The sequence below is a fragment of the Monodelphis domestica genome, chromosome 1 (assembly GCF_027887165.1).
Source record: "Monodelphis domestica isolate mMonDom1 chromosome 1, mMonDom1.pri, whole genome shotgun sequence".
Lineage (NCBI taxonomy): Eukaryota > Metazoa > Chordata > Mammalia > Didelphimorphia > Didelphidae > Monodelphis > Monodelphis domestica.
In genome coordinates, this window is record NC_077227.1 from 408411945 (window position 1) to 408425650 (window position 13706).

Sequence of the window (13706 nt, forward strand, 5' to 3'; positions counted from 1 at the left end):
AGATGTTCATGGAAACCTAATCATATACAAGAAATAGAGCCAAGTCTCTCAAGATGTCAGAGCTAGAAGGAGCCATATAGACTAGCTAGCCCAATCTGCTTGTTGCTTTCACTACACACTCCACCTCATTTTTCAAATGAGAAAACTGATATACAGAAAAGGCAAGTGATTTTCTCAAGACTACAAATAGCTCATGTAAAATTAAAATGTGAGTGGTTCTAAAAGAGGTGATGGACTCAGATTGGGGGGGGAGGGGTTGGCCAATGTGGGAATTTGTTTTGTTTGATTAAATATGTTTTTAATGGGTTTTTTGTTTTTCTTGCTTTTTCAATGAGGGGTGAGGGGGAAGATGAGCAGGAGAGAATGTGGACCTGAAAATAAGATGAAATTGAATTAAAAAAAGAAAAAAGCATACAAACAAAAATAAAATGGGAGACTCAAAATCTGCTCTCCCTTCTATAATCTAATACTCTCATCCAAGATTCAAGGGATGTAAATAATCAAACTTCTACTAAAGGAAATTAGAGGTTTAAAAATATTAATTCATATCTGTCATAACAAGAGATCTGAAAAGTCCATGTCTTAGCCCTTGAAGAAATTCCCTTTACATAATATGCATGACATTCAACAAATCCTCTGCTTGAACACTTCAGTCATAGAAAACTCACCTTATAAGATAACCTATTTGAATATAGAACCTCATAGAATAATGAATTGGAAAGGAATCTCAAGAGACCAACTAATCCTGCCTTTTACTTTTTTTTTTTAATCTTTATCTTTTGTCTTAGAATCAATACTCAGTATTGGTTCTAAGGTAGAAAAATAGTAAAGGTTAGGCAACTGGGGTAAAGTGCCTTGCCCAAGGTCACATAGCTAGGAAGTATTTGAGACCAGATTTGAACCCAGGACCTCCTGTCTTTAGGCATGGCTCTTCATCCACTGAGCCACCTACTTGCCCTGTTACCTTCTCTTTTAAAGATAAAGAAATTATGGAAAAGAGAGGTATAACAATCCGGCTAGCAGTTGTTATATAATTTTCCTTTGTGGGTTTTAACTTGAGAAGGAGAAGGGAGTCTAAGGAAAATGGGTGATAAATGAAGACTCAAAGACAAGTTAATTGATATGGGGAGCGGCGCTTGCTCCTATAATATTTTCCTTTGAAAATTAATTAAAGGAAAATATGAGAAATAAGAGAACACGTGGAAGAAAGAATTCCTAAGTAGAGATAGAGAGAGATAGGAGGAAAAACTCTGAAGATGCAGGAATCAAGAGAGAGTAGTACCCCTCACCCCAGCATTTATTGTGGATTGAGAGGTGATCAATGAATATGTAACATAGCACTAGTAGGTCTTAACATTGGTTGAATAGACAATGACAAGATCAGAGGAGGTGGGGGTTCACCTGACATGCGCTTTTCAGATGAATGTGGTTTGACAAGGTGAGGGCTAAGCCTTTGTGGCTTAGGCTCAGGAATTCTCCTGCCCTTATAATTGTCTATATATTGATCATTAACTGATCTGATCAAGTATCTAATACATCAACCATACTTCCCAGATGCCAATATTCCTGGTATGCTACAAGAGGAGATTTAAATTGTCCAAAGTCACAAAATTAAAGCTAGTACAAAAAGCAAGATTGAATTCCCAGTCTTATGGGTCTTTCCATTGCACCATACCCACCTCTTGCTAAATAAACTAACCTTTCCTTTTCTTTTATACACAAAAATCAAACCTCAGGATTTTGAAGTCTTATTGTCTTAAAGGGAACTTGATCTAGGACCAGCCTGAAGCTCTGGGAGATTCAAGGAATACATAAAATGATATCAAGAGACTAGATGTCCCCCAAATTCTCTACTATTCATCTTTAGTTGGAAAGAATTGCTTTCTTTACACAATCTGCTTTCTATATCCTCATACTAACTGTTTCTTATAGGAAATGCAGCCAAATTACCATTTTCCTTACCAAGAGCACACATGTCTCTCTCTATGGTAGGCTTTTTTAGATCACTCTACAACCTGTTATCAAGAACCCAGAAAATCAGCCTTACCTCAGACTAGCAAGAGACAAAAGGCTTTAGGGAACCATGTCATTAGGTGTTAATAAGAGCAATTGCCTAATCAATTAAAGCCCTCAGAGAAAGAAGACAAAAGAATGATAGGGGAAAAAAACCTAACACAACAAAAAAATTCACCATGAGAAATTTTGGAAAGGTTACCTTTATTCTAAATTATAATCATAGTATCTGTTAAACAAAGACAAAGAAAATTACTTTAAAATAGCGGGAGAGGTTTGGAAAATGGAGAAAAAAATCATCTAGCAAACTATAGCTTAAACAAATCTTCAGGAAACTAAGTAGTTATGATTTGCTATTTGAAAGGCAACATAAAAAGACCAAAATTGCTTTGGAGAAGCACAAGAAAAACATACCATACTGAAAGGTCCCCTTTATGTAGGATTCAAGAAGAGGACAGACTCAAAATAGTTGTTTGCAGAGGACATGTTGCTGAAATAAGACTAGGCCTTCCTTATCGAAATCACAGGATCCTTTAACAGCAAAGCTCAAAGGGGCCTCAGAGCCATTACCTAAACCAAGGATATCATATAATAGAGATGAAAATTGAAGCCCAAAGGGATGACATGACTTGCCCATGGTCATACAAATAGTGCCACAGCCAGAGCTCATTCTACTATCCCATGGAGCTCCTCAGAGAAGGAAGGCAACTGGTACACCCTTGTCCAGAAAGAGGACTCATAAAACAAGCCCCACTGGACCCTAACTCCTCCCTCTTCAGGCTAATGCTTTTGAAACAGTCTTAGAATTCAACTACTGCTCATAGAGTAGTTTTAAGAGACCTACTGGCTACTTTTAGTAAGACCCCTGAATTCCGAAGAGCTTTCAAATTTATGTTTGTCTCACTAACTATATACATAGTACAGGAAGAAAATATTAACAATATGGAGAAGGAAATAATGAAGACTAATAGAACAAGGTAAGAGACACAATAAATGAGATTTGGAAAGGAATCATGATAAACACTGAGAAGTGACTGAAGAGTTACCATATTCTAGGTACTGAAATTAACATGGATATATAGTTACTAAGAAAGTTTAGTTGATTAATATTTAATATTAGATTTTTAATAAACATTTAATAAAAGACTAATGGAATAGAGAGGAGCCCCAGGCATCCTTGGCTTCTGGAAAAATGTGGTTTGAGCAAATGGTTCATGGATCAAAGTAGATTTGTTGATGGGTGGCTTGTAGCATTCAAAAGAAACCAAATGGCTTTAGGTTCATCTAGTGTCTTTCCCACCCTCCTGGATCAAAACTCAGAGAGGGAAGTACTGTCATGACCATCTGCATTCTCCTGCCAGTTAGCTAAATGCTAGATCAAAGGAAAACTTTTGCTAAGATTGTAAAAGAGAAACCAGGTGAAGGAGAAAAGCAAGTGGTAACTTAATGCTATTTCCATCCTTCCTAGATATACTGAGTATCCCCCATAAGGGGCCTGAGGAGAATATTAAAAAGTTTGGTCATGCAAGAAGAGTCATCACCTGTCTGAATATTTATTTCATGTCTATGCACTCAGAAGAGAATGAGGTAATCAGTTCAATTCTCCTAGAGACCACAGGTCTTTGCAGACTGAGGACAGACTTAGAGTAAGTACACAGTGATACAACCAATTGTTAATACATCAGGGGCAAAAAAGTCAGATCATTTCAAAACCACAAGGTCAATGAAAATGTAAAGAAATCAGAACATTTCACATTTTTAAGCAATCATAGGGAACATGCAACCCCCTACCCAGTATTATGCAATTTCAGAACTGGAAGGGATCATACTAAAATCACTACCTCCAACACACCCCTCTCCTATTTACAAATGGAGAAACTGATGTCCAGTGATAAGAAGAGACTTGCCCAAAGTGTTGTGGGCTAATTTATTGCTGGGTCAAGATTAGTCTACTAATTGCTCCTTTTAACACAGCCCCAGTTATTATTAGCATATAAGGTTCCCGGGGCTGATAACACAAATACTTTCTGGATATAAAGAGATAGCAAGATGCCTTTGCTTTCTGATGAGGAGCATTAATTATAGTCTCCTTAGTTCAGAAGGGATCATTAGGTCTTTTAGTCATACATGTAGGACCAAAACAAAAACACTAAAGACAGTATGAACACCTGAAAGGGAAGAAGTTGGAACTCTGTTCTTTAAACTGAGTGTCAAGTTCCTCTAAGAGGTCTCCTGAAAAAAATAATAAAACTTATACTATATATAAATTTCCCCCAAGTTTAACCAAAATGATATTCCCAATGGTAGCTGTCTTCACTCAACAGTGATATGCATTGTCCTTCCTCTCATTTCACAGTGAGCTAGTTTAACTGGTGATCTTGAAATCTTTCAGCAATGATTCAAATCCAGATTAAAAAGGTATTTGGAAAACCAAGGGGGAATGGGTGAAATTACAGTAACCCTGGTGCAACAATCAGTAAGGCAGCACTAGAAATATTCATTCTCAGGAAACACCTATCCTAATACAGTAGTGGTTGCTGGCAGCCCATCCCAGAAAGAGAGACAAAAACCAAACAACATGAAAAGAAGAGATAAGAATAAGACAAAAGGAGTAGGGCAATATGTGCCTGGGGGAAGGTAAGGGAAAGACTATTAAAAAATAACAACAACAAAACCAACCTGGAGAACTTTTAGACTTGCACTTATAATCTTAACTTATCAAAACAGCCAATTTCCCATGACCATAAGGCTACACACTTGCCTTGTTCCTATTTGACTGTCTTACATTCAAGTTTTGCCATGGAGCCTAGAAACCGAAAGGCAAGTTTTATCTTACTAAGTTGTGAAATCTGTGTGTCAGAGGAGGAGTCCTGTTTCCATATCAGTCTGAATCATCTGCCAATTCTGTGACCACAATTTGCATATGACGCATCCCCAGTAGCAGGCTAGTTTTCCAACTCTCACTATTGGGCCTGACTCGAAATCTCTTTCACATCCTTCTAGTTGTCTTATGATCTGGCTGCTAAAAAGTTCAAGCAACTATGTACAAAAAACATGGCTTACTGAGGCCAAAGTAGGCCTTTTCTTCCAGGAATAAGCTTGTGTCATAAACTATGCATAGTATTTCCTGATGGAATCCTTTACATTGAATTATTACAGGAAGTTTCTGCTGCTAATTTACTATTCCTCAAAACAAAACAACAAATCTACCCTCTGAACTGAGTATTGTATCACTGGCCAAACATTGTCAACACTGTTTTACCAAACACCTTCATTGAGGCAGGAAATTGGTCTAATTTCCTGTTACTATCTTATCCCACAGATTTCCTAGATGCCCCTCTCCCTCAAGCCTCCAAAAAGGATGAGGGATGTGAATGGAAATAGGTTTCTAAGTACTCTTATTTCCAAATCATCTCTTCAAGCAATCAAATCAACCAATAAACATTTATTAAGCTCCTACTATACACCAGGCCCTGTTCAAACAATCTCTTTCCATTAAGAAATTTCCTAACATTTCTTAGCTGCACAAAACAATCTATGAGGTAATCCCTGAAGTACTTAAGTCCTTTTCTAAGCAATTATTCCTCATTAAAAGGTAAGGTTTAGTAATCTGTACACTAATAAAAGGGCAAACCCAAAACAATCAATGTACCATATAACCCCAGAAGAAGAGAAAACCAATACTTAGAGGCATTCTTCTATTGTGAGTGACAAATATCACTTATCTGCTATAGGCTTTGTTTCTGTAAACTTATATGAAACAAAATTAATAGCTGCCCCTCCAGGAGAAGTCTCTGATGAATGACACTTACCATGTACTAAGCAATCTTTATTCCACCAGCTTTTGAGAGGTGAATGTATGTGAGGGGGGAGTTATTGCTCTTTTCCCACTGAGTAAAAGTAGTTCACATGTATATGGTGCTCTACAAATCATTGCTGTTGGGACAAATTAAATGGTGGCAGTATTATCACCCATCTTATAGATAAGGAAACAGGATCTTGGAGAAAGTGGCTTATAGAATACTAGGATTTCAGCACTCAAAGGAAGAAAACTTAGGGATCAGCTAGGAGAACTTCTCTGGATCCTCTTCCTAACTGCTTCCAATATGCTTTGGTCCCTTCTTTTTCTGTTCTCTTTTCCTGGTCAACTTCACTTATTCCAAAAACTTCAAAACAGATCACTCCCAAATCTATACCTTATCAATCCCATTAGAATCTTCAGGGATGGTTTCCTTCTTTGTACTTGTATTCCAAATGCTTGTCAGTTAATCGATTTAATCCTGACATCAGAGCCACACAGCAAATCTTTGTAAGCACAGTGTCCGCAGAACATTTATACTTTGGGGGTATCCTACTGACAACTCAAATTCAACAGATCCAAAATCAAGTTTATCTTTCCGACTAAACTTATTTCCCCTTAGAATTTTACTACATCTGCTTATAGGGAAACCATTTATTCCTTCACATTACTACAAGAGAGAGGAAGGTGGATAAAATGCTAGGTCTTGGGAAGTACCGAATTAAAATTTGATCTGACATACTGTGCTTGACTCTAGGAAAGCCATTTAACCTGTTTCCCTCAGTTTTCTCAACTGTAAAATGAGCTTGATAATAATAGTACCTATCTCACAGGGCTGTTGTAAGGATCAAATGAGATAATATTTGTAAATCATTTAGCAAAGCCTGACACATAGTAGGCACTTAATAAATGTTTATTTCCTTCTATGTTCATAATCTGAGGATTATCTTTGTATTAAAAGATGAGAGAAAAATCAATTATGAAAGCCTGTTGATTCTACCTATTCGGAATTTCTGGCACTTTTCCCACTACCACTAATTTAGTACAGACACTCATTACCTTTCACCTGTACTACTGTAATAGTCTCCATTCATTCCCCTCGCCAATCTAAACATTATATTGAGCCCAAAATCTTATCCAAAGATCTGGTCATGTAACTCCTCTTTACAAAAATCTTTAATGGTTTCCTATTATTTACTGAGGACAGTTCAAAATTTTATCTGATCGTCAGGACTCTTAACAATGACACTCCAGTCTTCTCTCATGTTATTCTTGTCCATGATCATCTATTCTATGATCCTAAATTGGATCTAAATTAGATTTCTCAGCCAAATTGGATTTCTCCATTTCCCCATGCCCTATTCTCTCCTATCTCCATTCATGCCTCTGATTATCCTACTATTCCTGAACCTGAACCATCTTGCCCTCCTCTCCTTTTCCTATGTAAATTTTTACCCTATTCTTTATTTTTAAATTTAGAATATTTTTCCATAGTTACATGAATCATGCTCTTCCCCCCCCCCCATAGCCAATGAACAGCTCCAATGGCTTTTATATGTGTCATTGATCAAGACCTATTTCCATATTATTAGTATTTGCACTAGGGTGATCGTTTAAGAGTCTATATTCCCAATCATATCCCTGTTGAACCATGTGATCAAGCAGTTGTTTTTCGTTAGCATTTCTACTCCCAGTTTTCTCTGGATGTGGATAGCATTCTTTCTCATGAGTCCCTCAGAATTGTCCTGGATCATTGCATTACTGCTAGTAGAGAGATCCATTACATTCCATTGTACCACTGTATATAATGTTCTCCTGGTTCTGCTCCTTTCACTCTGCATCAATTCCTGGAGGTAGTTCCAGTTCATATGGAATTCCTCCAGTTCATTATTCATTTTAGCACAATAGTATTCCATCACCAACAGATACCACAATTTGTTCAGCCATTCCCCAGTTGAAGGGCATCCCCTCATTTTCTAATTTTTTTGCCACCACAAAGAGGGCAGCTATAAATATTTTTGTAACAAGTCTTTTTCCTTATTATCTCTTTGGGGTATAAACCCAGCAGTACTATGGCTGGATCAAAGGGCAGACAGTCTTTTAGTGCCCTTTGGGCGTAGTTCCAAATTGCCTTCCAGAATGGTTGGATCAATTCACAACTCCACAACAATGCATTAATGTCCCAATTTTGCCACATCCCCTCCAGCATTTATTACTTTCCTTTGCTGTCATATTAGCCAATCTGCTAGGTATGAGGTGGTATCTCAGAATTGTTTTGATTTGCATTTCTCTGATTATAAGAGATTTAGAATACTTTTTCATGTCCTTATTGATAGGTTTGATTTTTTTGACTATTCATATCCCTTGCCCATCTATCAATTGGGGAATGGGCTTGATTTTTTTTTGTATAACTGATTTAGAGGTTTTTGTTATAAAGACTTTTCCCCCCAATTTGTTGCTTTCCTTCTAATTTTGGTTGTATTGGTTTTGTTTGTACCTTTTTAATTTAATGTAATCAAAATTATTTATTTTACATTTTGTAATATTCTCTCTCACGTGGTCTTAAAATCTTTCCCATAGATCTGACAAGTATACTATTCTGTGTTCACCTAATTTACTTATATTTTTCTTCTTTATATTTAAGTCATTCACCCATTCTGAATTTATCTTGGTGTATTTTACCCTATCCTTTAAAGCCCAATTCAAAGGCCATCTTCTCTATGAAGCTGAATTTGATTCCACACCCTCCCCCACCTCCCAGCTTTCCAATTTAGAACTTGCATTTAAGGGGGAAACTGGATAGCTCAGTGGATTGAGAACCAGGCCTACAGACAGGAGGTCCTAGAAAAATCTGACCTCACACACTTCCCAGCTGTGTGACTCTGGTCAAGTCACTTGACCCCCATTGCCTAGCCCTTACCACTCTTTTGCCAATACATAGTATTGATTCCAAGATGAAAGGTAAGGGTTTTTAAAAAACAAAAACAAAAACAAAAAGCTTGCATGTAACATAGTTTTACATCTATTCAATACACTTTTTATGTAATACTGTATTTATCCTGTCTGTATCAATGCTGTAACTCACTGGTCAGGTACTCTGTCTTAACTACACTTTGTATCTTTGTTCTAGCATGATGCTCTGTAACACTTTTAATAAATGACTGCTAAAATTGTGAATAAATTGCAGAATATCAAAGCTAAAAACCTCATTTAACAGAGGCCCAAAAAGAGGAACTTTGCCCCAAAGTTTAACAGAACTGAAAGGAAAATACTCATTTTCTAACTTCAAATTCAGTTTTTCAACACAACATCTCACTGTTCCTTTAAAACACAATCACAATCACAAGAACAATCACAAACAATTCTAGTGACCCAGGTTTGTCCCTTCTGTTTCATGAATAAACACTGGATTTGGAATCAGAAAAGTTACTCAAGTTTGAGTTTTAACATTTACTAGTTTGGGGCAAATGACTTCATCTCTTACTGTCTCATGGTATCAGAGAATTTAGAGTAGGAAGGGACCTTCAAGACTTGTGTTTGAAATAAGCTAAGCTCATCAACTGTGGGACTGTGGACTAGAAATGGTATCTTTGAGCCTCAATTCTCTATCTGTAAAATGAGGATGCTACCAGTAGCTCCTACTTCAGAGCCCTTATAAGAATCAAGAAAGAAAGTTTATGTAAAGCATTTTGCAGATCCCAAGATTCTATATAAATGTTAGCTACCTAATCCAACCTATTCATTTTACAGAGGAAGAAATTGTGTTCCAGAGAAGTTGCCATTGCTTGGTTTTCTCCTCCTTGAAATGTGAATAATGCTTTTGTAAACTGTAAGGTGCTATATAACAATAAAGAGTTGGTCTTGGAGAAAGGCTTGGTTTCTTGGAGTCCGGAAGAATGGTTCTATTGCACCTCAGACACTTCCTGGTAGCATGAAGCTGGCCAAGTCACCTCTTCCCTGTCTCTATTAGACTAAGTTGTATCCCAAAGTTTCCATAAGACTAACAGTTGCCTCTCTGCACTGCTGCTGTAAGTTTCCTTATCAGGGATAACACATACCAAGTATGTACATACACATATATGTATCATATACACACACAGGCATCCTTGAATTAAAAAAATTCTACCTTCTAATGGAAACCTTCCCCTATCTCACTAATTCCAATGCTTTCCCTCTATTATTTCCTACTTATCTTGTATATGGCTTGCTCTGTATATATGTAAGCATGTTGTATCCCCCCCATTAGATTGCAAACTCCTTGACGGCAAGGACTGTCTTTTCCTTCTTTTCATATCTCTAGCACTGAGTTAGCACAATGCCTGTCAGCTTGAAAAAGGTGCTTAAGAAATGTTTATTGAATGGAATATATGCAAGTATGTCAATATACATAAACAGGGGAACCCCAAACTGGGCTGGAGCCAGGGCCTCACATGCACACCTCATACTGATCTCTCCATTCATTCTTTTCCAGCAATTTTACGATTTGCAATTGGGTAGATAATACAAGCTTAGGGAGTAACGTGACTTGCCTTCAGTCACTAGTGTTTCCAGTACACTCCACTATCAAAAGGCTATTTTTAACGTTATTAAGCACCTACTGTGTGCATCAAGTCTCTCGGACGGTTTCTCTGCACCTAACCCAGTGGCAATTTTGATATTGCCGGATATGGAGCTAAAAGGTGTCTTTGGAATCACCTAGTCTAAGAGGCTCATTCTACAGAGGAAGAAACTGAGGGATCCTAGGGACCATTCAGTCTAATCCCTTCATTTTACATATAAGTTAACTGAAGCCCAGATAGGTTGAGTAACTTGGCCAAGGTCACAGAGGGATCAAGTAGGAGGCACTTGGGATTCGAACTCCGGTTTGCTCTCTTCAAGTCGGGTGCTAAAGCCCGACGCCCTGGTGTTGGTCCCCGCCTCGAACAGCCCTGCGGGGCCTGGGACGAGCTGCTCCTGAGAGGCCGAGGGGCTGCTTTGGGGGAGGGGAGGGTGTTTGGCTTCTGGCTCCCCGGGGAGTGTTCCAAGCGGCGACTCCTCTCAGGCCTCGGTCCCGAGGGTAGGGGCTTCTCGGGCCGGCTGAGCCTGAGTGGGCGGGTGAGGGGCATGGGGACCAGGCCCGGGATGAAGGCGCCAGGGCGTCCCGGCTGCAGCTACAGCCCCGGCCCCGGCCCCGGCCCCAGCCCCAGCCCCGGTCTCAGGGTTCCCCCCACCCTGCAGACACCCGCTCCTGCCCGGCTTCGGCTTCTCCTTCACTCACCATCGCTACCGCCATCTTGGATCCACGTGTCGCCGCCGCCGACGTCAGCGGAAGTGGCGCCCCAAGTCTGACGGATTTAGGCCCGGTGAGGAGGGTGGGGTCCGTCCTGGGCAGCTTTTGGGCTCCCGGCCCCGATGACCGGAAAGGCAGAGGCGCGGATTCTGGGATTCGAAGGCGCATAATGATGTCGCCAATTCGGAGCTGGAAGGGAAGCTGTAGCTTTGAGAGCCATCTTGACTCTTGGCAACGCCCTCCCTCTCATCCATAGGTGTTTTTTTCTGCGCCATCTTGACTCCTGGCAGCGACTGCCTTACTGACTCAATTATTCGCAGCTGGGTTTCTGCGCCATCTTGACTCCTGAAAACGACTTCCTTACTTAGTTCCTCATTGTCGGGTACTTCGCACCATCTTGACTCCTGGCAGGGAGAAGCGTTTCCTGGACTGGTGCGAGTCGGATTTACGAAGCCTGGAACCGAAAAGCCTTGACTTTGAGTGTGAAAATAAACATCGCTAAAACCACTGAGCTGGTCTCGTATTGGGATTCTCCGGAGAAGCTTTTAGCTATATATGGGCAAAGAGCCTCGGTTTTCCTCATCTGTAAAATGGACCTCCTGATCTCAAATTTGTTGTCAGGATAGGCAGCAATATGAAGTAGGAAAGTAGAAAGGCACAATGCTGCACAGATTATTAGATTATAGGATTTTGATCTAGAAAGAACATCGGGAACACGGCCATTTATGTTGCCCTTTACGGATATCATTTCATCCTCACAGTAACCCTGTGAATTAGAAACTTTTATCATGTTGGTCATTTGCCCAGTGGCATACAGCTGGTAAGCATCTGAGATTGGATTTGATCTCGGGGCTTCCTGACTGAAGGTACTTTATCCATTGACACCTAGAGCTACCTTATAGTAAGTAGTAAGCACGGTCATGGATTTAGAACCAGAAAGGACCTTAATGGTCACCTAGATCAATTCCCTCATTTTACAGGTGAGGAAACTGAGACTCAATGAAGTCAAGGTTATACAGGTTGAAGGTGACAATACTGGAACAGCTAGGTGGTGCAGGGATAGAGTGCTGCCCCTGCAGTCAGGAGTTCAGATGTGACTTACTAGGTGTGGAATCCTGGGTGAGGCACTTGATCCTGTTTGCTTCAATTTCCTCATTTATAAAATGGGCTGGAGAAGGAATGCAAACCTCTCTGGGATCTTTGCCAAGGAAACCCCAAATGGGGTCACAGAGAGTCAGACCTGACTGAATAAGTGACAGTATAAGAGTCCTCTTATCACTCCAAATCCTAATTTCACCCTGTTTTTCTACACTGGATTTTATTTAATGCCAACTATGCTTCTGGCATTGGGTAAATATTGGGGGATACAAAGGTAAAAGTGAAGAAGTCTCTGCCCTCAAGGAGCTTACATTCTAAGGGAGAGACAACACACATATAGTATACATATGTGTACTCATGTATGCATAGTAGAGACAAAATAAATACAAGGTAGTCTGGGGAATTTGAGCACTAGCAGCTGGGAGGTGATGAAGAAAAGCTTCATATAGAAGGCAAGAACTTGAACTGGGTCTTGAAAGAAATTAGGGACTCATGAAGTCACAGAGAGTAAGGGGGTACCTTCCAGACATGGGAAACAAGTCCAAAAGTGCTAAAATAGATCAGGGTGGCTAGATGTCAGGGTATGTAAGAAGACTATAAAGGTAGTGTCTTAGGATTTCTCACTTTGCCCAGGAATTGGGCTCCATTGATTTAAAGCACCTTTACTCATTGAATTCCACAATAAAGATAGGCTAAATGGATTCAGGTCCACTTTTTGGTAAGTCTTATATATACACCAGTATTAAGAAGGCATAGCTTTTCAGATCTTCTAAATTATATTTACATGAATGAAGAAGAAAAGGGAATAGAGAGTGGGGCATTTGACCAAGAAGTTTCTCACATTTCCACCAATTCTCTTGTGTTCTGATTTTATGAAATTTAAATACTGTAAGAGCTATGGTTAAATTCCCCAGAGCTGTCAGTTTTTTTCATCTGGACAATAAGAGATCAGAAGTCCCTTTTCCACTTTGTAACACCACATGATAGTTTATCATGAGGGAAGCCCAATTCAGACTGCTGAAGAGAGATCAGCTGGACATTGAAAGCCGAGTGACTATCATCATCTTTGGATACTTCATTTGGTTTAGACACATAAATTATGTGTCTGGAAGCTGGAAGGTGTGGAAGAGTTACCATAGCAAGTGACAAACTACTATTCACTCCTGTATTCATTTTGTGGTCTTATTTTAATATCGGTTAGAGAGGATTCTCATGGTGACTTGGTGTTTCTCTGTTCTATTCTCAAACTCTGCTATTCAGATAAAGGTAAGAGGCAGTTTGTGCCTAAATTAAGAAGCAGCTGAACTCTGGGACTGGAGTCAGGAAGACCCTCGTTCATATCTGGTCTCACAAACTCCCTATCTGTATGATCCCAGGCAAGTCACTTAAACTCTGACTCAATTTCTTCAACTGTAAAATGAGGGTAATACTAGCACCAACCTTCCAGGGTCATGTGAGGATTAAATGAGGTATTTGTTAAAAGTGCTTAGTACAGTACCTGGAACATAGTAGGCACTACATAAATGC

General features: G+C 39.5%; 1 protein-coding gene across 1 annotated transcript in view; it reads right to left on the bottom strand.

Annotated features, from left to right (window-relative positions):
* TM9SF4 (transmembrane 9 superfamily member 4) overlaps nucleotides 1-11264 on the bottom strand; it is a 65758-nt gene extending 54494 nt beyond the window's left edge. Inside the window, exon 1 of the mRNA XM_056811963.1 lies at nucleotides 11070-11264. Within this exon, the coding sequence (XP_056667941.1) occupies nucleotides 11070-11249 (180 nt within the window). The 5' untranslated portion in view covers nucleotides 11250-11264. The remainder of the gene's footprint in view (nucleotides 1-11069) is intronic.
* Between the last annotated feature and the right edge of the window lie 2442 nt (nucleotides 11265-13706).